Source organism: Tetranychus urticae, chromosome 2 (assembly GCF_039701765.1).
Source record: "Tetranychus urticae isolate SD_2017Ah chromosome 2, NJAU_TeUrti_SD_1.0, whole genome shotgun sequence".
Lineage (NCBI taxonomy): Eukaryota > Metazoa > Arthropoda > Arachnida > Trombidiformes > Tetranychidae > Tetranychus > Tetranychus urticae.
The window spans coordinates 14523708-14545161 of record NC_142959.1 but is presented as its reverse complement, the minus strand read 5'-3'; the positions used below and the strand labels follow the sequence as shown (position 1 = coordinate 14545161).

At 32.6% G+C, this 21454-nt stretch overlaps 6 protein-coding genes and 3 long non-coding RNA genes across 11 annotated transcripts; 5 read left to right on the top strand and 4 right to left on the bottom strand.

Moving 5' to 3' along the window:
- Window positions 1–326: 326 nt before the first annotated feature.
- On the bottom strand, window positions 327–1150 carry LOC107364167 (uncharacterized). Its single transcript, XM_015931493.2, has 2 exons — window positions 974–1150; window positions 327–899 (listed from the first exon to the last, which is right to left on the bottom strand). Exons 1-2 carry the CDS (start codon window positions 1068–1070, stop codon window positions 676–678), a joined length of 321 nt encoding a protein of 106 aa, XP_015786979.1. The 5' UTR covers window positions 1071–1150; the 3' UTR covers window positions 327–675.
- Window positions 562–1884, top strand: LOC149093957 (uncharacterized). The gene is made up of 2 exons (XR_016198679.1): window positions 562–1233; window positions 1367–1884. It is a non-coding gene; the product is annotated as an uncharacterized LOC149093957 (long non-coding RNA).
- Window positions 1885–2109: 225 nt separating this feature from the next.
- Window positions 2110–4355, top strand: LOC112538961 (uncharacterized). The gene is made up of 3 exons (XR_016198678.1): window positions 2110–2434; window positions 2515–2681; window positions 2764–4355. It is a non-coding gene; the product is annotated as an uncharacterized LOC112538961 (long non-coding RNA).
- Window positions 2710–4424, bottom strand: LOC107364157 (uncharacterized). Its single transcript, XM_025161043.2, has 3 exons — window positions 3338–4424; window positions 3058–3245; window positions 2710–2990 (listed from the first exon to the last, which is right to left on the bottom strand). Exons 1-3 carry the CDS (start codon window positions 4352–4354, stop codon window positions 2774–2776), a joined length of 1422 nt encoding a protein of 473 aa, XP_025016811.2. The 5' UTR covers window positions 4355–4424; the 3' UTR covers window positions 2710–2773.
- A 3070-nt stretch (window positions 4425–7494) lies between these two features.
- Window positions 7495–10883, top strand: LOC107364178 (uncharacterized). Its single transcript, XR_001569086.3, has 5 exons — window positions 7495–8000; window positions 8081–8555; window positions 8672–9919; window positions 10164–10377; window positions 10454–10883. It is a non-coding gene; the product is annotated as an uncharacterized LOC107364178 (long non-coding RNA).
- Window positions 8272–10012, bottom strand: LOC149093956 (uncharacterized). Of its 2 annotated transcripts, none has more exons than XR_016198677.1 (3): window positions 8948–10012; window positions 8644–8824; window positions 8272–8574 (listed from the first exon to the last, which is right to left on the bottom strand). XR_016198677.1 is itself a non-coding variant. In XM_089267514.1 (3 exons), exons 1-3 carry the CDS (start codon window positions 9956–9958, stop codon window positions 8355–8357), a joined length of 1419 nt encoding a protein of 472 aa, XP_089123640.1. In that variant the 5' UTR covers window positions 9959–10012; the 3' UTR covers window positions 8272–8354. The 2 variants fall into 2 exon arrangements, 1 of the variants encoding a protein (XP_089123640.1); XM_089267514.1 differs by having other exon boundaries at window positions 8644–8831.
- Window positions 10884–11995: 1112 nt separating the features above from the next.
- Window positions 11996–13689, top strand: REPTOR-BP (REPTOR-binding partner). 2 transcript variants are annotated; one of them, XM_015938144.3, is made up of 3 exons: window positions 11996–12134; window positions 12488–13047; window positions 13206–13689. In XM_015938144.3, exons 2-3 carry the CDS (start codon window positions 12583–12585, stop codon window positions 13281–13283), a joined length of 543 nt encoding a protein of 180 aa, XP_015793630.2. In that variant the 5' UTR covers window positions 11996–12134; window positions 12488–12582; the 3' UTR covers window positions 13284–13689. The 2 variants fall into 2 exon arrangements, with proteins under 2 accessions (XP_015793630.2, XP_089123641.1); XM_089267515.1 differs by lacking the exon at window positions 11996–12134 and having other exon boundaries at window positions 12184–13047.
- A 441-nt stretch (window positions 13690–14130) lies between these two features.
- LOC107359703 (uncharacterized) lies at window positions 14131–15207 on the bottom strand. Its single transcript, XM_015926241.3, has 2 exons — window positions 14741–15207; window positions 14131–14628 (listed from the first exon to the last, which is right to left on the bottom strand). Exons 1-2 carry the CDS (start codon window positions 15119–15121, stop codon window positions 14287–14289), a joined length of 723 nt encoding a protein of 240 aa, XP_015781727.1. The 5' UTR covers window positions 15122–15207; the 3' UTR covers window positions 14131–14286.
- Window positions 15208–15405: 198 nt separating this feature from the next.
- On the top strand, window positions 15406–17529 carry LOC107369982 (uncharacterized). The gene is made up of 2 exons (XM_015937956.3): window positions 15406–17025; window positions 17089–17529. Exons 1-2 carry the CDS (start codon window positions 15445–15447, stop codon window positions 17200–17202), a joined length of 1695 nt encoding a protein of 564 aa, XP_015793442.2. The 5' UTR covers window positions 15406–15444; the 3' UTR covers window positions 17203–17529.
- The last annotated feature ends 3925 nt before the right edge of the window (window positions 17530–21454 follow it).

The window sequence follows — 21454 nt, the reverse complement described above, 5'->3', positions numbered from 1 at the left end:
ATCAAGAAATGTATCAAATTAAATAAAGCTGATATTTTTTCAATACAATATTTCATTTCTTTGAAAAACTTTTAAATCTAAACCTAAGATTCAACAACATTAAACTTTAAAATTATTATAAAACCCCTAAAATTAGCGATCGATGCAATAATTAGCTATCAAAAAATTAAAATTAATTTAAGTATTCTTGTCAGTCGTTTAAAAATTTTAATTTAAATAATAATGATGTTTCGTGCTGTTTTGAATGAGATTTGGAAACCAAAGCTGGAAATTTCAACCATTCGTATTAATTGTGAAAGCTACTGAAATAAAGGTAACAAGTTTGATTTGTATTTTGATTTCAGTTTATTTGGTTTTTTGGTATTGAAATGTTTTTAAGCATATATCAACAGTTAAAGAATTTCATTCTTTTATATATAACAGCTATATACTTTTTTTGAAGGTATGAGCATCTGACGAGTAATTCGTTTGGAATAGAAGGGTAAGAAAAAATGACTCTGATCAAGTAAACAGGTTTATCCGCTTATTTATGATTTTGTTTTTCTTATCATGTAATCGCAGATGGTAAGGACGGAAGCAGTTAAAAGCCCAGGATACAGGATCGAGGAGACATAAACATAGGAAACGGTAAAGTGGAAGTGAATAACAGCAATGTCAGAATCTGAGTATCAAAGTTTATCCATGGTATCCACCTCGTGATCCACCACCGTAACCTCCTCGTGAGCCACCTCCGTAGCCTCCTCGGGAACCTCCGTGTCCACCACCATAACCGCCTCGGGAACCACCATGTCCACCTCCGTATCCACCTCGGGAACCTCCGTGTCCACCACCGTATCCACCGCCATATCCGCCGCGGGAACCTCCGTGTCCACCGCCGTAGCTGCGTGAACCTCCATAAGCTGTTGATAAATTAACAATTAGTATTAGACAAATTCATAAATGGCATGGAAGCTTGAGCCAAATGAATACTTACATCGTGATTCAGCAGCTTGAAGAGTATCTTCTTCGCTGTAGACTGATGCAACGGTCAGCATGAGGATGAAAGCACAAGCAATGAACATAGTCTTCATGGTTGGTTTTTTAGTTTGAGTTGAATAAATTCAAAAAATGATAAAAGAGATTGTTTGTTGTTAACGTTGTAAGTTGGTAAACGAATGTGATGACTCTCAGACATTTCGTGAACCTTTATATACAAAAATTTTGGTTCATTTCTCATACCATTGGCGATAAAAGGTACAATCATCAACAACAACAACAACAACAAAAATAAAAAGGCCCTGATTCATCAGAATTAGATCCCGCCTCATGTCCTCTCTAACTTTCACCTTAATTTTTTACTTTCTCATCTTTTCTCTTCAATTTAAAGGGTATACCATTTTATTTACTTCAAAAAGGAGGAGAAAAGCATTTGATTATTTACCAACGTCAATGGTTTAACGTTCATTAGCTGTTCACTTAGCTTTCGATTAAGATGGTAAAGATCAAGATTAATCTTACTGACCAAGTAATCAACATTTTCGCACTGACTTTGGTGAATAATTCAACACGTTTCTCCGCCTCTTTTGGATTGGATTAAACAGAACACCCTGTACTCTCTCATCTTCATCAATCTTTCTCTTCATTCGCACTTAATTGTTGACTCTAACTTTGGTAAATAAAGGAGAAGAATGTTGAAATTAATTGAATGGTGAGATTTGAAGGGAAAGGTTAATCATCAGTAATCAGACTGTACCTAAATTAAAACCTGTTTGCTAATTTTCAAAGTTATTATCATCACTGTTAATGCTTTTTTAGCTTTTCTTGAATCACTTTCGCTTGTTTGCCTTAGTAAAGGCTTTAATATGGTCAATAAAAATCTAGTCAATTGACGTTGATTATTGTTAATCGCAGCCATCATCATGTTAATTATATTCAATTGCAACCTTTTCTTATAATATACTAATTAATTTTTGTAATAATTTCGCCTGCAAATCGTGATGATTCGTTTTTTAACAAAAATTCAAAATGTTAGCCCACAAAAGTGCAAACCCTCGAGACATGTTTTCAAAAATGGAGGCTTACAATGGTGCCTATGGTTACCGTTTTAGCTTTTTATATTAACATTATCATTACATTAAATCAATTTTCGTACAATTGCTAATTTTTATCTCTTTATTTTTGTTCAAAATTAACTCAACCTGTTTTTCTAGTTGTTTTGATTCCATTTAAAAATAGCATTGGATTATCACAAAGAAACAGAACAGAGATTTGAAAGCTCTTGTGAGATGGAAGTCCGTTACCTTTTGTTTTCGTCAAGCCTTCTCCTACGCGCCAGTGTTACACTATTTATGTTGCCAATTTATTTATTTTGCAATCAACTATTGATTGATTCATGGTCGAATCCAGCATTGACCAATCGTCCTTAGATCAATTTTTATCAATTGTTAATTTAAAGGTAATTTTCGTATTTGTTTTCTTCAATTGCATTCTTTCTTGTTATTCATTCAATTTTTTCTCTTTCTTTTTTTCGATCAGCTTTTGTTGTTGATATTTAGATTAAGATAGCCTTATCCCTGGCCTTACATCGATTGCAATTACTGGCCAGTTGAGTTAATTGACATTGGATGATTCTAGAAATTCAACAATTGTTTTCAAGACTATGGTAAAATTGAAAGTGGATTCAAAAATAGAATTATCAACTTGTGAGTGTTCAAATTAAAGCTGTTTAAATATGATGAATAATAATTCTGTTTACTTCGTAACTATGAAAATGGGACACTTTAGGAATAGGACATTAAATTTGCCATTTTTTGAATGTTTCTATTATACAATCCATTGTTGAGTAATCTATGAGGCACATCTCAAAAAAGTATCGCATTTGCAGTCGCAAGTTTTGAATATCTGCAATTTTGGCCATCAATCGATAATGGTAGTCTGAGGCAACACACGGTGATTTACAATTCATTTCCAAATATCGTTGTAAAAGATAAATGTAGGTATATTGCTCTAGTCTGTGAAAGAAAATAAAATTAATATTAGATTATTAAATATTGATTAAAACATAACGCTTGTATTAACCTTATGTATTCTTTAAATTTGAGATCAGGCAAATCTGGATTGAAGATAACAATCAAATAAAGAAGAGATCTAATAGTTAAATCCCTCCGCCATCGATCTGGAAAAGTCTCAATAATACGAACAATGCCGTTGTGCAAAGAAGGATCCATACGGAAAACGTCTCTTCTACTAATCTTGATACTTGAACACTGGAAAAAAATATGATGAAGTTAATGAATATAATTGGAAAAGATTTAAAACAAAAGCGATGGTCTGAATGGTGTTTCTAAAGTCAACTTACAGTCCAGCAATCGGTTAAATAATCATAGGTGAGGACACTTTCCAAAGCGATTATATCGAAAAATATATTTGACAAAAGAGTGATTTTGTCCTCGAATAGCAATTTCTTGTACGATCGTACGTCTTTACATGCCAGCGCAAGCATTCCAGGACATGCAGCATCATCATTGCCACCCTGTTTATAGCAGACGGGTTCACGAAGGGCTAGAGCATGAAAAGCTACAACCGCTTCTTTCATTGCAATTGATTGGAACTCATCAAGAGATATTTGGGTTGCCAGGAACTCTGATTTCAGGTTTATTGGTGTATAATAAGCTGCCAAAATTTTCTTTGCCACTTTTGGTTTCCATGGTTCTTTAACAATTGAAGTTTCCGTACATAGTGAAAGTATTGACTTAAAGCCTCGATCTTTTGAATTTGATTTATTGGATTGATGATATGTGGGATTCAAATGGAGTTGCGAGCTCGGTGCAGCTCTCTTTAAACAATTGAAAGGTGCCCTTGGAGACGGTGTGCTTGGGGACGGTGTACTGTTTTGTGTTAAATGTCGTGTAAAATTTGTCTCCATTGGAGTAGAAGCATTGGAAATGTCAGAAAAGAATGAAGATGAAGATTTTGGTCCATTGTTGTTAATTGACGATGGCGAAAATAGCTGAAAGTCATCACGAACTGAATCACTTTGTAAGTTGTTACTTTGATAATTTTGAGAGACATCATTAGAGGTGATTTGGTTATTATACTCCGGAGATGTTTCTCTTAATCGCTCAAAAGAGTCATGTCCCAAATCCATGTGATAATCATTGGTATAGACTGTGTATTCTGGTGCACTATCGATATGGTTATCGACCGTGTCTTCAATGGGGCTCAGTGAATTTAAAATGTTCTCCACATCGTTTGGACTTATAGATGGAAATGTTGACAAAGATGCTACCTCTTCCATCCTTTGCTCCAGAGAAGCTGGTTCAGTTGGTGATAAAGTTTGCTGTTGAAAATAGCCCAAAGTTTCATTCACATCCATATTTTTGCTTGAAAAATCGTCAAGTAAGAAAGAGAAAAATCTGAAAACGAAGCAATATTCGAGAACTCTGAACACACAATGAGATTATTGTTACCTAGATATCATGAAAATAAGTTTTTATGTGTGTCGTTTAATAAATAATATAATCATTATTAGTTATCATCTGGTTTCATTTATCTTGCATTTTCCCTCAACTTGAGATTTACACCCCAGATTTGTTGGTTACAATTGAGAAAGTATCAAACGATTGAAAAAAAAACATCGCAAACATGGCCTAGTTTCTCCCTTTAATAAATACCTGTATGACTATCATAAATGACTATTATCCTGACTCTGTTTTATCTGATACCTTTTAATCTCTTCCATGTTTCTAATCTCAGTTTCAGATTGATTATTATGGAATACTTTACCAGAAGACTAATCGAGCAACGTTATATCAACCAGTATCCATCAAAAGCTATTAGCTGCCTAGCATTACCTTTATCTAACCAACCTTTGAATTTTCTCTTATCTCATATCAACCAGAGTTTATAAATGATACTTTTAATCAAGCTGTTCAACTATCTAACTTCGCAATTAACTTACACAACTTGTTGATTGCAACCTTCCTATTTCCTAGAAACATTACCGAGTTTCCTCGAGTTTTCCAGCCCCGGGCTTATTGGTGAGTAATTTCACTTTCGATTCGCTGCTGACACTCTGCGATAAGCACCAAGGCTTAAAATGACTAAAAACAAAAAAAAGATAACAAAAAGGTATGGATGTAACGAAGAAATGGAATGGGAACCGGTTTTAAATTCATTTTCGCCTCTTTTGTATGAATCTCTCAGAAACCTGAATTCCGAGAAAGCTCTGACTATTTTTGGTGGTTCCAAGCATGGCTTTCATGCAGTTTCCTTAAAACTGGACTTTTATTATTGATTATTGGTCTTGTCCATCCATTTGCGGCCAATTTAATTCTGAGACTGAAATAAGTGATCAAGAAGTCATGATCACATGTCAACTGAAGCACATTATAACCAGAATATCAACAAACCCATCATTTGATTAGAGGGTAATAAAGAGGAACAATAAAATGAACAAAATAAACAACAAATGTAAAAGCCTTGGCCATGATTATTAAGCTTCACTATTTTACCATTAAATTGATGGACAAAACATAATCAACCCTCAAAAAGCGTAATTAACTGGATAAATAAGGAGCCAAATTGCCTCGCCAACATTAGGGAAAGCAACATTTACAATGGAAAATTAAAATTAAAATTGGAACAAAGTTAAAATTTTCTGTTGGATGAAAAAAGTGACCAGTTAATCATTTCTTAAAAACAACCTGGAAACGTTAATTTCGGTCAAGGTTGATGCTAAAAGCTTGCCTTCAACCGATTCAATTGTTGTTACTGTACTTTAGATGTCTGCAAGAATGGACGAAAACAAGTAAATCTGATAAGGTAATAATGATTTTCCCAAATTAACTCAAATAGAGGTTCCATTTTCATGAAAAAAAGAGTTTCTCATATTTACTTTTTTCTTGTTTTTTTCTGCAAATTCAGGCAACTCATTATCATTGGAATTATCCTTTTCCAATCGAAAACAGATTTCCATTCCAATCCAATTTCAATCACATGAATTCAGGATAAAGCTGATGATTTAATCAAATCTGTTTACATACTAATATTAAACATTTTACGGACGAGACGGATTATCCAGGAAAGATCATCTTTTTTATCGTTTATTTGGTTCGTTAAATTGTTATTGATCAAGAGCATGTTTGAAGGTCAATTGCAAAAATAAACAAATTGCTGTTACATGAAAGATTGAATATTAATCAAAATAAATTGTCATTTACAATGCTAACAGTTTTGTAGATAAATTTGCATTTGCACTTTTAGTTTTTGTACTTGACCAGTATTTGATTGGCTTTAATAAATCCGAAAGGATGAGTTAAATTTTTCATTAACAATTTAAAATGAATGAGCTGTCTAAGCTGTCTGACATTGTAAAATTGTAAATTAATGTAATTAAATTGTATATTTTAAGTATTCTGATGGATGAGTTAAATCTGTCAATGGCCTTATAGCTTTTCAAGTTGATTTCCTTATTACCTCATGGCTGCTACCTGTATCAAGATGATTAATTTAATAATATTTTCAAATGTTGATTCTTCTAAATTTATAAAAATATTCAATGAAAATTATAGGCAATAATTGATTACCTTGACTAAATAACAAGCAGATTATAAGAAACAAAATGATTACTTTTGAAACTACTTCGCAATCAGTTTCTTTAATTGTCAAAAATATCATAAATTGTTTCTGATTAGGTGGACTTTCATCAGGAAAAGATGTATCTACAGAAAATCCTTGCATCGGCACAATTTGTGGGTGTCTTTGTGATTCCAGAATTTAGGAAACTTTTAAATCAGCGATTCAATAGGATCATGACAATTTAATCTCTGGATCATTTGCTATGGATTAGTCGTTCAATAAGACTACGTGGCAATTGTAAAGTGCTATATCCTTGTAAACACATCCTTGCAAAAACAACATTGATATAAAATTAATACTAGACTGGTGATTGATTAGAGCATGTAGCAAGATTCACGATATCAATAATATTGTTTATTCAAATCAAAGTAATAATTTACGATCAACTGTTACCATCTGTAAGAAGGTATCTTAACAAGAATAAGTCATTTTTTCGGATTAAGATCCAACTCTTGCAAACCAATAACGAGCTTTGATTAGAGGTTCTGATATTGGACGTTTATATTCAGCTTCATGTCTATTTAGACTCATAGCCAAGACAAATTAAATGTCAGATCTAGACTATACAATTAGCGCTGAATCTAAAGTCTAATGTAGCTTAGACTCTAGTCTAGACTTGACTTCGGTTGTGCACTCTTTGTGCATTGATTTTTGAAGATCATTTTGCGATTGTTTTATTTCCACTTTACATTACATCGCATAATCGAAATGAATTCAGCAGAAAAGGTGATGCGTTAAACACAAGATTAACACTAAAGTCGGGAATTTTCCATCTTCGATCTGTCATTTCATGATTTGATTTGTCAATATCCTAATCTTCAAGATGATCACACTTCTTCAACACTTTCATTGATCTTCATCATTGATATCATGAAAAGCTAGAGCTTGACAATGGCCTCCAATAATAGTCGATGTTCAATTGAGTTTTAATTAACCATCTCGAATTTTTACCAATACAAAGTGGCATCTATCGTCACTCTTTACAACTACAACATAAACAGTTTTTAATCATGACTCAATCTGTGTGACACAATCGGTTATTTATCAAACAATTTCATCTGATTGTATTTAACTGTTATTTATTTTTGCTTTTGGCTATTCTCTAAAAGTTCATTGGCTAATTCTGACCCTTGCCGTGTTTTAATTCCATTTAAAAATAGCATTGGATTATCACAAAGAAACAGAACAGAGATTTCAAAAGCTCCTGTGTGATGGAAGTCCGTTACCTTTTGTTTTCGTCAAGCCTTCTCCTACGCGCCAGTGTTACACTATTAATGTTGCCAATAATATTTATTTTTCAATCAACTATTGATTGATTCATGGTCGAATCCAGCATTGACCAATCGTCCTTAGATCAAATTTTATCAATTGTTAATTTAAAGGTAATTTTCGTATTTGTTTTCTTCAATTGCATTCTTTTTTGTTATTCATTCAATTTTTTCTCTTTCTTTTTTTCAATCAGCTTTTGTTGTTGATATTTAGATTAAGATAGCCTTATCCCTGGCCTTACATCGATTGCAATTACTGGCCAGTTGATTTAATTGACATTGGATGATTCTTGAAATTCAACAATTGTTTTCAAGACTATGGTAAAATTGAAAGTGGATTCAAAAATAGAATCATCAACTTGTGAATTTTCAAATCAACGCTGAATAAACATGATGAATTATAATTCTGTTTACTTCGTGAAAACTTCGTCTACTATGAAAATGGGACACTTTAGGAATATGACATAATCAGGACAAATGCCATTTTTGAAATGTTTCTATTATACAATCCATTGTTGAGATATCTATAAGGCACATCTCAAAAAAGTATCGCATTTGCAGTCGCAAGTTATGAATATCTGAAATTTTGGCCATCAGTCTATAATGATAGTCTGAGGCAACGCCCGGTGATTTACAATTCATTTCCAAATATCGTCGTAAAATGTAAATGTAAGTGTATTGCTCTAGTCTGTGAAAGAAAATAAAATTAATATTAGATTATTAGATATTGATTAAAACATAACGCTTGTATATTAACCTTATGTATTCTTTAAATTTGAGATCAGGTAAATCTGGATTGAAGAGAATAATCAAGCAAAGAAGAGCGTAAACATTTGGATCTCTCCGCCATCGATCTGGAAAAGTCTCAATAATACGAACAAGGCCATTGTGCAAAGAAGCATCCATATAAAAAACTTCTCTTCTATTAATCCGGATACCTGAACACTTGAAAGCATATATTTGATGGCGTTAATAATTAGCAAATAATGTATTTGGAAAAGATTTGCATCTAATTTGAAACAGAAGTGATTATTTGAATGGTCTGTCTAAAGTCAACTTACAATCCAGCTATCGGTTAGGTAATCATAGGAGAGGACACTTTTCAAAGCGATTATATCGAAAAATATATTTGACAGAAGAGTGATTTTGTCCTCGAAAAGCAATGGCTTGTACGCTCTTACTTCTTTGCATGTCAGAGCAAGCTCTCCAGGGCATGGCGTGTCATCCTTTCCACCTTTTATAGAGCAGACGGGTTCACGAAGAGCTATCGCATCAAAAGCTGCACAAGCTTCTTTCATTACAATTGATTGGAACTCATCAAGAGATATTTGGCTGGCTAGGAACTCTGATTTCAGGTTTATTGGCGTATAATAAGCTGCCCTTATTTTCTTTGCCACTTTCGGTCTAAATGGCTCTTTAACCATTGAAGTGTCCGTACATAGGGAAAGTATTTTCTTAAAGTCTCGATCTTTTGAACTTGATTTTTTTAACTGAAGATAGGTGTAATTCAAACGGAGCTGCGAGGCGGGTGCAGCTCTGTTTAATTCATTGAAAGGTCCACTTGAAGACTGTGTACTGTTTTGTGTTGAATGGCGTGTAAAATTTGTCTCCATTGGAGTAGAAGCATTGGAAATATCAGAAAAGAATGAAGATGAAGATTTTGGTCCATTGCTGTTGATTGGCAATGGCGAAAATAGCTGAAAGTCATCATAAACTGAATCACTTTGTAAGTTATTACACTGATAATTTTGAGAGACATCATTAGAGGTGATTTGGTTATTAAACTCCGGAGATGTTTCTCTTAATCGCTCAAAAGAGTCATGTCCCAAATCCATGTGATAATCATTGGTATAGACTGTGTATTCTGGTGCACTATCGATATGGTTATTGACCGTGTCTTCAGTGGGGCTCAGTGAATTTAAAATAGTTTCCAGATCGTTTGGACATATAGACGGAAATGTTGGTAAAGATGCTATCTCTTGCATTCTTTGCTCAAGTGAAGCTGTTTCAGTTGACAATAAAGTTTGCTGTTGGTAAGTTTCATTCACATCCATAGTTTTGCTTGAAAACATTGTCCGGTAAGAAAGAGGAAAAACCTAAAAACAAAGCAATATTTGAGCACACTGAAACGTTTTAATGAGGTTATTGTTACCTAGATATCATAAGTTTTTATGTGTGTCGTTTCTCCCTTTATTGAATATGACTATCATAAATGACTATTATCCTCACTCTGTTTTATCTGATACCTTTTAATCTCTTCCATGTTTCTAATCTCAGTTGCAGATTGATTATTATGGAATACTTTACCAGAAGACTAATCGAGCTATGTTTCATCATTAACCAGTATCCATCAAAAGCTATTAGCTGCCTAGCATTACCTTTATCTAACCTATTTTTAAATGTTTTTCTTATCTCATATGAACCACAGTTTATAAATGATACTTTTAAAACTGTTCAGCTAATTAACTTCGCAATTAACTTACCCAAAAAGGTATGTATTTAACGAAAAAATGGAATAGGAACCGGTTTTAAACTCATTTTTACCTCTTTTTGCATGAATCTCACAGAAACCTGAATTCCGAGAAAGCTCTGACTATTTTTGGTGGTTCCAAGCATGGCTTTCATGCTTTTCCTTAGAACCAGCTCAGTTCGATCACAATTTTGAGGCAAAAATTTATTATTTTGACTTTATATTGTAGCTTATCCTTGTTATAATTGGACATAAACTGGACTTTTATTATTGCTTATTGATCTTGTTCATAGCAGTTATGTCAGTTTGCGCCCGATATAATTCTGATACTGAAACAAGTATTCAAGATGTCATGATCACATGTCAACTGAAGCACATTATAACCAGAATATCAACAAACCCATCATTTGATTATAGGGTAATAAAGAGGAACAATAAAATGAACAAAATAAACAACAAATGTAAAAGCCTTGGCAATTATTATTGAGCTCCACTGTTTTCAGAATTTAGGAGACTTTTAAATCGGCGATTCAATAGACAAGGATCATGAAAATTTAATCTTTGGATCGTTCACCATGGATTTTCTGTTCAATAAGACTACGTGGCAATTGTAAAGTGCTATCTCCTCGTAAACACAGCCTAAATAACATTGATAAAAAATTAATACTAGACTGGTGATTAGAGCATGTAGCATGATTCACAATATCAATAATATTGTTTGTTAAAATCAAAGTAACAATTTATGATGAACTGTCACCATCTGTAAGAAGGTATCTTAACAAAAATAAGTCATTTTTCGGATTAAGATCCAACTCTTGCAAACCAATAATGAGTTTTGATTAGAAATCTACTTTAATTTAGCTTCATGTCTAATTAGACTCATAATCAAGACAAATTAAATCTCAGATCTAGACTATACAATTAGCGCTGAATCTAAAGTCTAATGTAGCTTAGACTCTAGTCTAGACTTGACTTCGGTTGTGCACTCTTTGTGCATTGATTTTTGAAGATCATTTAGCTATTGTTTTATCTCCACCTTACATTACATCGGATAATCGAAATGAATTTAGAAGAAAAGGTGATACGTTTAACACAAGATTAACACTAAAATCAAGGAATTTTCCATCTTCGATCTGTCATTTAATGATTTGATTTGTCAAGTCTTACCCTAATCTTTAAGATGATCACACTTCTTCAACACTTTCATTGATCTTCATCATTGATACCATGAAAAGCTAGAGCTTGACAATGGCCTCCAATAATAGTTAATGTTTAATTTAGTTGAGATGTTTTGATTGACGTGATTTGTACAATATTTGACTGATAAAATTTAGTCACAATTTTTAAAATAAAACTAAAAGCCAAAAAAAAATATTTAATGTCCGTGACAGTTCATCATATCAATCCATTTTTCACGATCTAATTTGTTGGTCAAGCTATATACATATTTGATCTTAATTTATCCTTCTCATTTTTAATATTAAATAGTTTTTCAAAATAAATAAACGATGTTAAAGATGAATCAAGAACCGTCTCGAATTTTTTATTACTGATACAAAGTGGCATCTATCGTCACTCTTTACAACTACAACGTAAACAATTTTTTTAATCATGACTCAATCCGTGTTTCAAAGACAAGTGAAACATTTGAGTAAACGCAATCGGTTATTTATCAAACAATTTCATCTGATTGTATTTAACTGTTATTTAATTTTGTTCTTGGCTATTCTTTAAAAGTTCATTGGCTAATCCTGACCCTTGTCGTGTTTTCTATTGAGGTGAGTTTCTATAAATCTTAATTCTCATTTACCCTTTGTCATTTATCATTTGTTTATTGTCATTTGACTACCATCTTTTTCTCCCTCTTTCTTTCTCACTTTCCTCTCACTCTCGTCCTGTGTATTGTTATTATTCAATTTTCTCAATTATTGCCAAGTATCTGTTGTTTTCTGCAAATTAATACCTTTGAATACCGTTGAATCAACTGTTAACACATTTATTTGTTCCGTTTACCCTTCTTACTGCTCTTTTTCTTCTGGCAACAATTTTCACTCTTTAATTCATCCAATCATTGCTTGATTTAAGTCAAGTTTAATATTAATGAACCAATTTATTTTGTTTTATATTTCAGCTGCTTCAATTGTTTCTCGCTTTTAAATTTCTTGGCTCCGTTTGACTCGAAAATTTGTTTATTAACAGACAGTGCGTATATGGCTTCTCGTTGCGATGCAAAATACTGGTAATCACTTGAACCATAATCGTGGTAATCAGGATGAGAAGGGACAATCTGGCGAGGAACAGCACCAAAGTGAGCAAAACTCAACACCACCACAGCAGTCAAGTTATGTAAGGTCAACTCGCAGAGAAAAAAAAATTAAATTAGAACGTGATGAATCTGTTGGAACTCGAAGAAACTCCGAACCCGCTGAAACTACCCTTGAAAATGTTGAATTGTCCAGAAAAGTATCACCCTCTTCATCTGCACCTGCTGGATCTGCTGGAGGATCAAGTGGCAAAAAAAGCAAACGAGGCAAAAAATCTACCCGAGTTGACATGAATGCCAAATTAGAACGAAGTCGTCAAAGTGCTCGTGAGTGTAGAGCCCGGAAAAAATTAAGATATCAATATCTTGAGGATTTGGTGAATAAGAGAGAAAAGGCAGTTTTTTCATTACAAAAAGAACTTGATTCGGTAAGTTTCATTTTTTAAATACCATGGTCACTTAACCTTAACAACTTTTAGTTCTCTTATTGTTTTTAATTGAAATTTTTCAATTGTCACGAAAGGAATTTTAAAATATTTTAAACGTTAATTTTCTGACCTCTCTTTTTCTCTGTCTATTCTTACAGTACAAAGATTGGTGCAAGCAGGTTGACGATGGAGCTAACCCGAAAGAAGCATTTGGACAGAAAGTCAGATTTTCATAAATAATCAGTTTAATTGTAAAGATTGTCTTTTTCAAAATCAAGATGTAAACAAAATATTTCATAATTTTATCAGAATATATTTTACATCCATCGATGTTCATCATTGGCTGAGGCTTCGAATCAAATCAAGACTACGACTGTTCATCTAAACTTTTACTTGTGAATTTCCAAACGTGTTTATGACCACGGACAGCTGGTTTCAATTGGACAACATTCTTGATGCAAAAACCATGGACTACCACAGTAAAACTCTATGGTTGAGATATCCACTCCTAATCATTAATATTATTTGTTATGATCTGTTTTAACTTTTTATTCAACATGGCCTTGAAAATTACTTCTCATTTTAAAAACAATGGGTTGAAACATGATTATAATTTATAAAATTTTATTTTAGCTTCATCAACATTGATTGCATTTTATTGTTAACACTTTACTTAATTACAATCGGTTACTAACTTTATCTACTCGGGATGATTGAGCTTCAAAGATTTAATTCTTGTTTACTTTCAAAATCATGTTGATTCTCTTCAATTAGGATATGATTGAATCGAAATATGATTTTACTTTTCGGCGTAAGAATCAAACCAAGAAATCAAGTAAATTCTTTATAAATTAATTTTTACTTTGTTTAGCATTCATGAGCATTTACAGCAACAGATGAAACAAACTAAAAACAATAGCAAGGTAATTTGTACTGTCAATCTAAGTTGGCAGGTTTGATTAAGCTACTTTAAGTCCTTTCATTTCCATTTATCGAGATGTTATTATAATAATTTTACCATAAGGAATCAGCCACATACGTTGCATAATTACAACGATAAGCGTAAAGAATGGGGCCAGATCATGAGATTCAAGTAATTTTATTAAACTTATGAACAATTTTGACTTGCCTACATTACAACATGTAAAGGATCCATCTATAACAGAAACAAAAATATATATTTCAAATGAAAATTTGCAAAAGTAAATAATATGATCGAGTTATTGAACAGGTGTTGAATTAAAATGGAAGCCATGATCGTAGCTTTTCTTTCCAACTTTTTTGTTTATTTTCTGCCACCGGAGTATCTTCGATAGCTCTTATTTCAGGTGTTGAAGGAGATCGAGGAAGCTGACCCTGACTAGGCCCAAACCATGAATCAGATGAAAAACCTGTTTTCCACATCTTATCGAACTCTGATAAATCTTTTTCTTCCATATTAAGAAGGTCTTCTTCAATCTCTTGTTCTCCAGTTGGATCGCGTTTAGAGGTCACAGTATAGGATTTGTCTCCGAGAGTTCTTGTATGAGACTCAATTCGTTTTCCACTTGAATCGGTTTCAATACGCTTGGTCTCAATTTTCTGTACAAAAAAAACAAAAAATTAGTAAATAACATAAACTTGTGTGGGCATCCAAGGATATTTAAGATACGATGCTCATAAGCAATGATATAAATTAACTATGCATACTTACATCGCCATTCATGACAGAACTGAACTGTTTAACTTGAAAAAAAGATTTAAAGGGCTGAGGAGATTGATCTGAACCAAGTCCATCACCAAAGAAATTAGCATGTGGATCAAAGTTATGTACCATCCTGTGGTCATTATTAAAGGGTACCATTTGACCCCTGGGTTGAGCTCCTGGTTCCAGAAAATCATCCCGGAGTGACCTATTTCTAGGATAAGGTTCCAACATAGAAAAGCCTGAATTAAATGGATCAGGATGAGCACCACCAAAACTACCAAAACCTCCAGGCCCAGGGAATGGTGTACCAAAGTCGAAAAAACTATCCATTCTATTGAATGTTCGCATCATGCTGTCAAAATGACGAAAAATGTCATCGTCCATCATTGTGGTTTGTAAACAATTTTATAAATAATCAAATAAACAGAGCACGGTTTTGAATCAGTAAAATTATTAGAACGTCAATTTACGAAATGTGTACAAAATATAATCCAAACTGTTGTTGTTTGTGCGAGTCAAAAATTCCAGAAATTTCTTTGAAGCGCCATCTTGTAGATTAAATAAAAGCTTGTTTGATTATATTGAAATTAAATTAAACGAGATGGCGCAATAATAAGCTTTTTGGAATCATACCGAGACTGGAAAGACTAACTGGACATTTACTTACAATCAGTGTCTCGGTAATTGTTGTATTGTTTACCAACATCAAAATGATGATGATAAGTGATGAAATTTCCCGGCATTGGGTGAACAACAGCAAACCTTTAAATGTTCTTCTATTGAGAAAATATTTGATTAGATCTTCGAAAGATAAAAAGCCTTATGACCCGAACTTCAAGAAGGAAACTGTGAAAAGAGTCAAAACTCCTAAAGAACCATCTTCAAGACAACCTATCACCTCAACGCCAAGGGTTGCTGGTAAACCATCAACATCTCCAAGTGCTGAAAATAAAAAAAGTAAACCAAGATTGACACCAACCAAAGTTTCATCGAAAAATTCAGTTCTATCATTGCAATCATTGCCATCAAATTTATCTACTCCATCCAAGTCATCCATAGTCAACAGTTCTGCTCAATCCAAAGCAACCTCATCTCATGTATCCACCCCATCAAAGACACCGACATCTAATGTATCTAATTCATCAAAAGCATCTTCATCCAATGTGACTACACCAACTAAATCAAATGTCCCGCCAAAATCATCGGGATCTTCAAAATCATTGGTTCAATCGAGAAAATTGTTTAATCATCCTCCAAAAAAGATACCTAGAATAGAAGATAATTCTAACTCTCAGCAAAACATTAAGCATGATAAACCCAAAGTTTTAAGCTCCGATTTCAAAATACCTAAAAAATCAAAGACTGAAACTCAGGAGGCTACCCTTAGAAAAGCAAATGTAAACACCGAACCGGCTAGTAGAACGAGCTTAAATGCAATCAATTCAAAGCCTAATGAATCATCTAAGTCAGCACAGCTCTCTATAGATAATGGAGAGGATATTGATTTGCTGGAAACTGAAGATCCTTCATTAGATTTTGATATTTATGGTGCACCTGAACAAGAATTTATTCCAGAATCAGTTGAAAATTCTGGTTTATCAAATGAAGCAGAAGCAGAAGCTGAACCAGAGTCGGAGCAAGAGTCAGAGCCAGAACAATCTTCAGAAATCGAGCAATCTAATGAATCAAATGAAGCTTCTAACCAAAGTACCAAACCTTTACCTTCATCTGACAGTGAGAGTTCAGATGATGAAACAAATTTCAAGCGTAAAGGAGCAAAACACAAAGATGATGCAATACAAGAGAAACCAAAAGTGAAACCTCCTGATAGACCAAATACAAGCAATTTTAAGCCTAATATATCTTCAACGGAAAATTCAATTAAATCAAGATTAAATCATTCTAATTCTCAACATTTGAAGCCACATAATACAAACCTTGTTAATCGTGATCAACTGCCACAGATACCTGGTGAGCCACCAATCGATGAAATTCTGGCAGCATTCGATGAAATCAAATCTCCTGATATAGCTATGAAACAATTTTTACACATTCAAACTGTGTATCCCAAGTCATTTATTTTGCACAAAAGAAGATTCCAAAGTTTATTTAAGCGAATATTAATAGATCTTTTTCGTGATGTTAATTTTTTCTTTAAAGACAATCAGGTAACTATGATAATAGATCAATTGAGAAAACTTGAAATGAATAACAATGACTATTGGGAAGAATTTATCTGTACATGGGGCAAAAATTATCCTCAGCTTGGCTCAAATCTGAGTAAGAAAAAGGTAAGCTAATAACTTTTATGGCATTTTCATTATCTAATTTTCTTTATTTTTTATTTCCAACAGAATATTCAACGAGCAATAGAAATTTTTTATGCTCATTTACAGGCAACACCGATTCTTATAAACCTGCCCACAGCAAAATACTTATTTGAAATGAAGGAATTTTTGGCAACCTAATAGTTGATTGGCCCATTATTACTTAAATCACGATCACTTTTTCATCATTTCGATATTCACTATTCACTATCTATTTTGCATATTTGTTTTTTTTTCATTTAACAGTTACATTCTTCAAAGTTTATATCATTATCCGAATGAGGATGAAATTCTATCAATTCAGTTGTTTGCTTTTTAGATTACAGCTTTTTACATTATTTTTCTATTATGTCTTCCACTTATCCAAAGATTTATATTTTCATTTACACCTTTCAAAGTCTATGCTTACAATCAAATTTCAACTCTTCACTAAAATCTATTAATAATAAATACTATTGGTTCAATGAATATTTGAGAAGACAATATCAAATCTAATGTGGAAACAATCATTTAATGCTCCGAAATACATGAGATTGAAAACAACAATGAGAATCATTACTGGTTTATTGTCATAATTATAATGAATGATTACCCGAATCAAGTTTGACATATTGTTTACAGATTAACAATAATAATCAGTTGATATCAACAGAATTGAGAGAAACTACGCTTTTTCAATCAACTCATTAATTTGACATGCATTCATCTCAATTTAACTACAAATCTTTGCCTTGTTTTCTAGAAATGACAGTTTATTCATTGTATAAACAGCAAAAAGTATGGATCCCGTTTAGACCTATCCTTTGTATTTAAACAATAACCATATGTATATTAAGTTTTTGAAATTAATTAATAAAATATATACTTGGAAAGAGAAACTAATTATTAAATCGTTTTTTATCAATAACAACTTAGAAGATCAAAGCCTAATTTAGAGACATTGAAATTCAAAATGAAATATTATTTATTCCTGATTCAATCATTTACGTTAATCAAACGATACGCACTGATCAATAATTATCCAAAGAATGGCCAATAGTGTGAAGATAGAGGTTAGTATTTGGTTTGGTGGCATTCGGAATCAGTGATGAGCGGTTCCTCTATCCGACTCTGCCAGTAAAGATAATGCCATAAATGAGAGGACAAGAAGAGAGAAAATTAGTTTGATCATTTTGAAATATTTTGTTGTTGAAGCAAATTGCAGTTGATTAAGATTAATTTGAATATAACTGAATCAGTAGATTTGAGGTGAACTATGTTAAGTTGGAGATAAAATCCAGAGTATTATACAAATAAACATTTATCTACTCAGATGCCAATCTTTACACGTTGCACTTGGGTTCAGATTAAAATGAACCTGAATTGCTTGTTGTTTAATTGACAATAATAAGAGATCTTACTAAGTATTTAATCAATAAATTAAATATCGGCATTGGCAAAGTCATTTGGCTCTGTATAATTTAAGCTTAACCATCTAAACATCGTCATCTAAGGTTTTCAAATCAATCTAAGCAGTCCAATGATAAAATTTAAGATGAATATTATCATTCTATGGGATTTTGTATTTGTTTTATTAGATGCATCTAATGAAAGTATAAGATTTGTTTCAACATTTTACAAATGAAAAAATTAGTTTGCAAATCACCATATAAAAGCATACAAATTTTTCTAGAAAAAAGGCGATAAAACGCCGAAATCGAAAAGGTGACAGCCAATTCCGATATATTGGTCTTTAAGAAGGACGAATGTACCGATAGCTACTAATGAGATCTCGATATCAATTTATCGATTGGTGAGGTTCCCTCGTAAGTTGCAAGGATTTCACCCTTAGACTGATTAAATTGATTTGAAAACCTTAGATGACAATATGCAGATGATTAAACTTAAATTATACAGAATCAAATGACTTTGCTAATGTCAATATTTAATTGAATTGATTAAAATTGGTAGCAAGATCTCTTATCATTGCCAATTCTGTGTCAATTAAACAGCAAAAATTCATGTACATTTTAATTTAAAACTCAAATTTAACCTGAAAAGTAAAGAAAAGGCATCAAAAAATCATTTGATTTGGGGATCATTTTAGTTTAATCATCTTGAGCTACATTAAATAATGAGTAATAACAGTCAAGATCAAGCGTTTAAATGTTGGTTTGTAAATTATGGCATTATTTGTTCATTTTGTCATCAATGGTATAAATACTCAGTGATTTGTCTATAGCTTTCCATAATTCAGTTGTATCCAAGTCAATCTTTCCAGTAAACTTCAACAAAAATGGATTCCAAAATGATCAAACTAATTCTCTCTGTTCTTATTCTTGTGATTACATTCTCTTCATTTGCAGAATCGACTTCTATTTTCAGAATGAAGATGGGTGGTAAACCATTGGTTAACGCTGAAATTAATATGAAATAATGCAATAATTTAACTATGAATAAATAATATTTCAATTTGAATTTCAATGTTTCTAATTTATTTCTCTAAATGAACCCTTTAGAATACATCGAAGCTCTGCCATGCACTTATGTTATTTAAGTAAATTTTTGGTCCTTTTAGTATAATCACATGATAATTGGAAAATTTACGATTCGCGGGATCATTGGATTGAAATGATGAGAAGATTGACAGAGAATCGGAAGATAAACTTTGAATATCGTGAACTTCTTAGCATCGGTTGGCTCAAATGATTGAGTCAAGATCTTTTTCTAGCCTCACTGAAGATGCTTAGGTTGCGGTGTCCTAAGCGATAGCATTTTTCAATTAAAGGAAAATTTCGATTAAAATATTTGTTTATTAATCTGGTTAATTTCAAAATGTTTATTTGCGCATAATTATTTGTTAAGTACAAAAAACAAGTAACAACGAAATGTTGACAATTATCAATATTTTCTGTGTTTTCGTTGATACAAAGCATACTCTGTGTATCAAAAAGACATAATATTATAAATTACAATTTGTAGTTGAGAAGAAATTTCTCAGTCATTGCTAGAAATCAATTGAAAGATTACAATTAAATTGACCATAGAAAGCAATAAGTAGTAAACACCACAAAAATCGTGTAACCAATAAAGAAATGAATGGTTGGAATGACGATGGATTTGGAATCGTTAATGGTGAAACAAAATAACAAGCATAGTAGTGATGATAAAGCATCTGTTAACCATGGAATCCTCCACCAAACCCCCCGCCAAACCCTCCACCAAACCCATGATGTTGATGACCAAGAGGAAATGGATGAATGATTGGTGGTTTAACCGATTCCACTGCAAATGGTACAGGCACTGGGATAGGAATGGGTACAACTCCGAATCCTGGTGGAGCAAGTAAAGCGGCTCCTATGAGCAGTTTAAGTAGCTTGCGAGCTTCACGTCCAGATAGTCGGTGGTATCCTTCAGCTGATGAGATTAAGATTATTATGGTGGCGATAAAGGTGAAAACAATAAACACTCTTTTAATCCGCATTGTGACAAGTGGTCAACTTCAAGCCTATTGACGATAAAATATTCAACACTTGTTATTTGCAAATGTAGCTTTCTTAATAAAGAACAATCGATTTAAAATTAAAGCACAATGTATTTTAGTCAAAATGTAGCACTGGATTAGTTTTTAAATGAGATTTTGAGATTAAGCTGTATAAAAATGGGCAATGTTTGCCTTCGAAGACATCAAAAAGTTGTAACTGGGTAAATGTAAGGATAAATCGTCTAAATGAGAGGTGCAATCAGTGAAGCTTATGTTTATATGAAAATGACCCGTTAAGCTTTTTCCCATTTACCTGAGCTGATTGTAGGTCCCAAGCTCATCTTGGTTCTGGTTCGGTAACATCCGATGGTCACTTTGACTCTTGAGCCAGTATCAGCCTAAAAACAGATTGTCACAATTGATAGACTAACCATTTCACTGGAACAAAGCGTATCTAAAAAAGACAAAAAGGGACAGCAAATTAAACATTATTATTACAACTCTCTCTTCTTCATTTTAATAATCTTCCTTAATACTCAAATTTTTAATGTAAATCACCATTTTCAATTCAAGTAACAGTATTAATTAGTCTAGAAACTTCACCAATTGATTAATCGAGATTTCATTGTAAGCTACATTCGGCCTTCTCAAAGACTCCTGTGCCATGTTTAGGGCCTGATTCTTCAAATGATATTTATGAGTATATTAACTTAAACCTATTTCAGTAAATTTCGTATCATTTGCCAAATTAATCAGTTAGTTCTCAGAATATAACTTGTACCAGTCAAATTAAAGCTTAAAGATAGTAGATAAAATATTACCGATGAATCAAATTGAGATCAACAGTTGTATCAATACTTGAATTAGGTTGGAAGTAAACATTTGAATTTACCTAATTATAAATAGCTCTGGGTAAATATCATTCGTTGA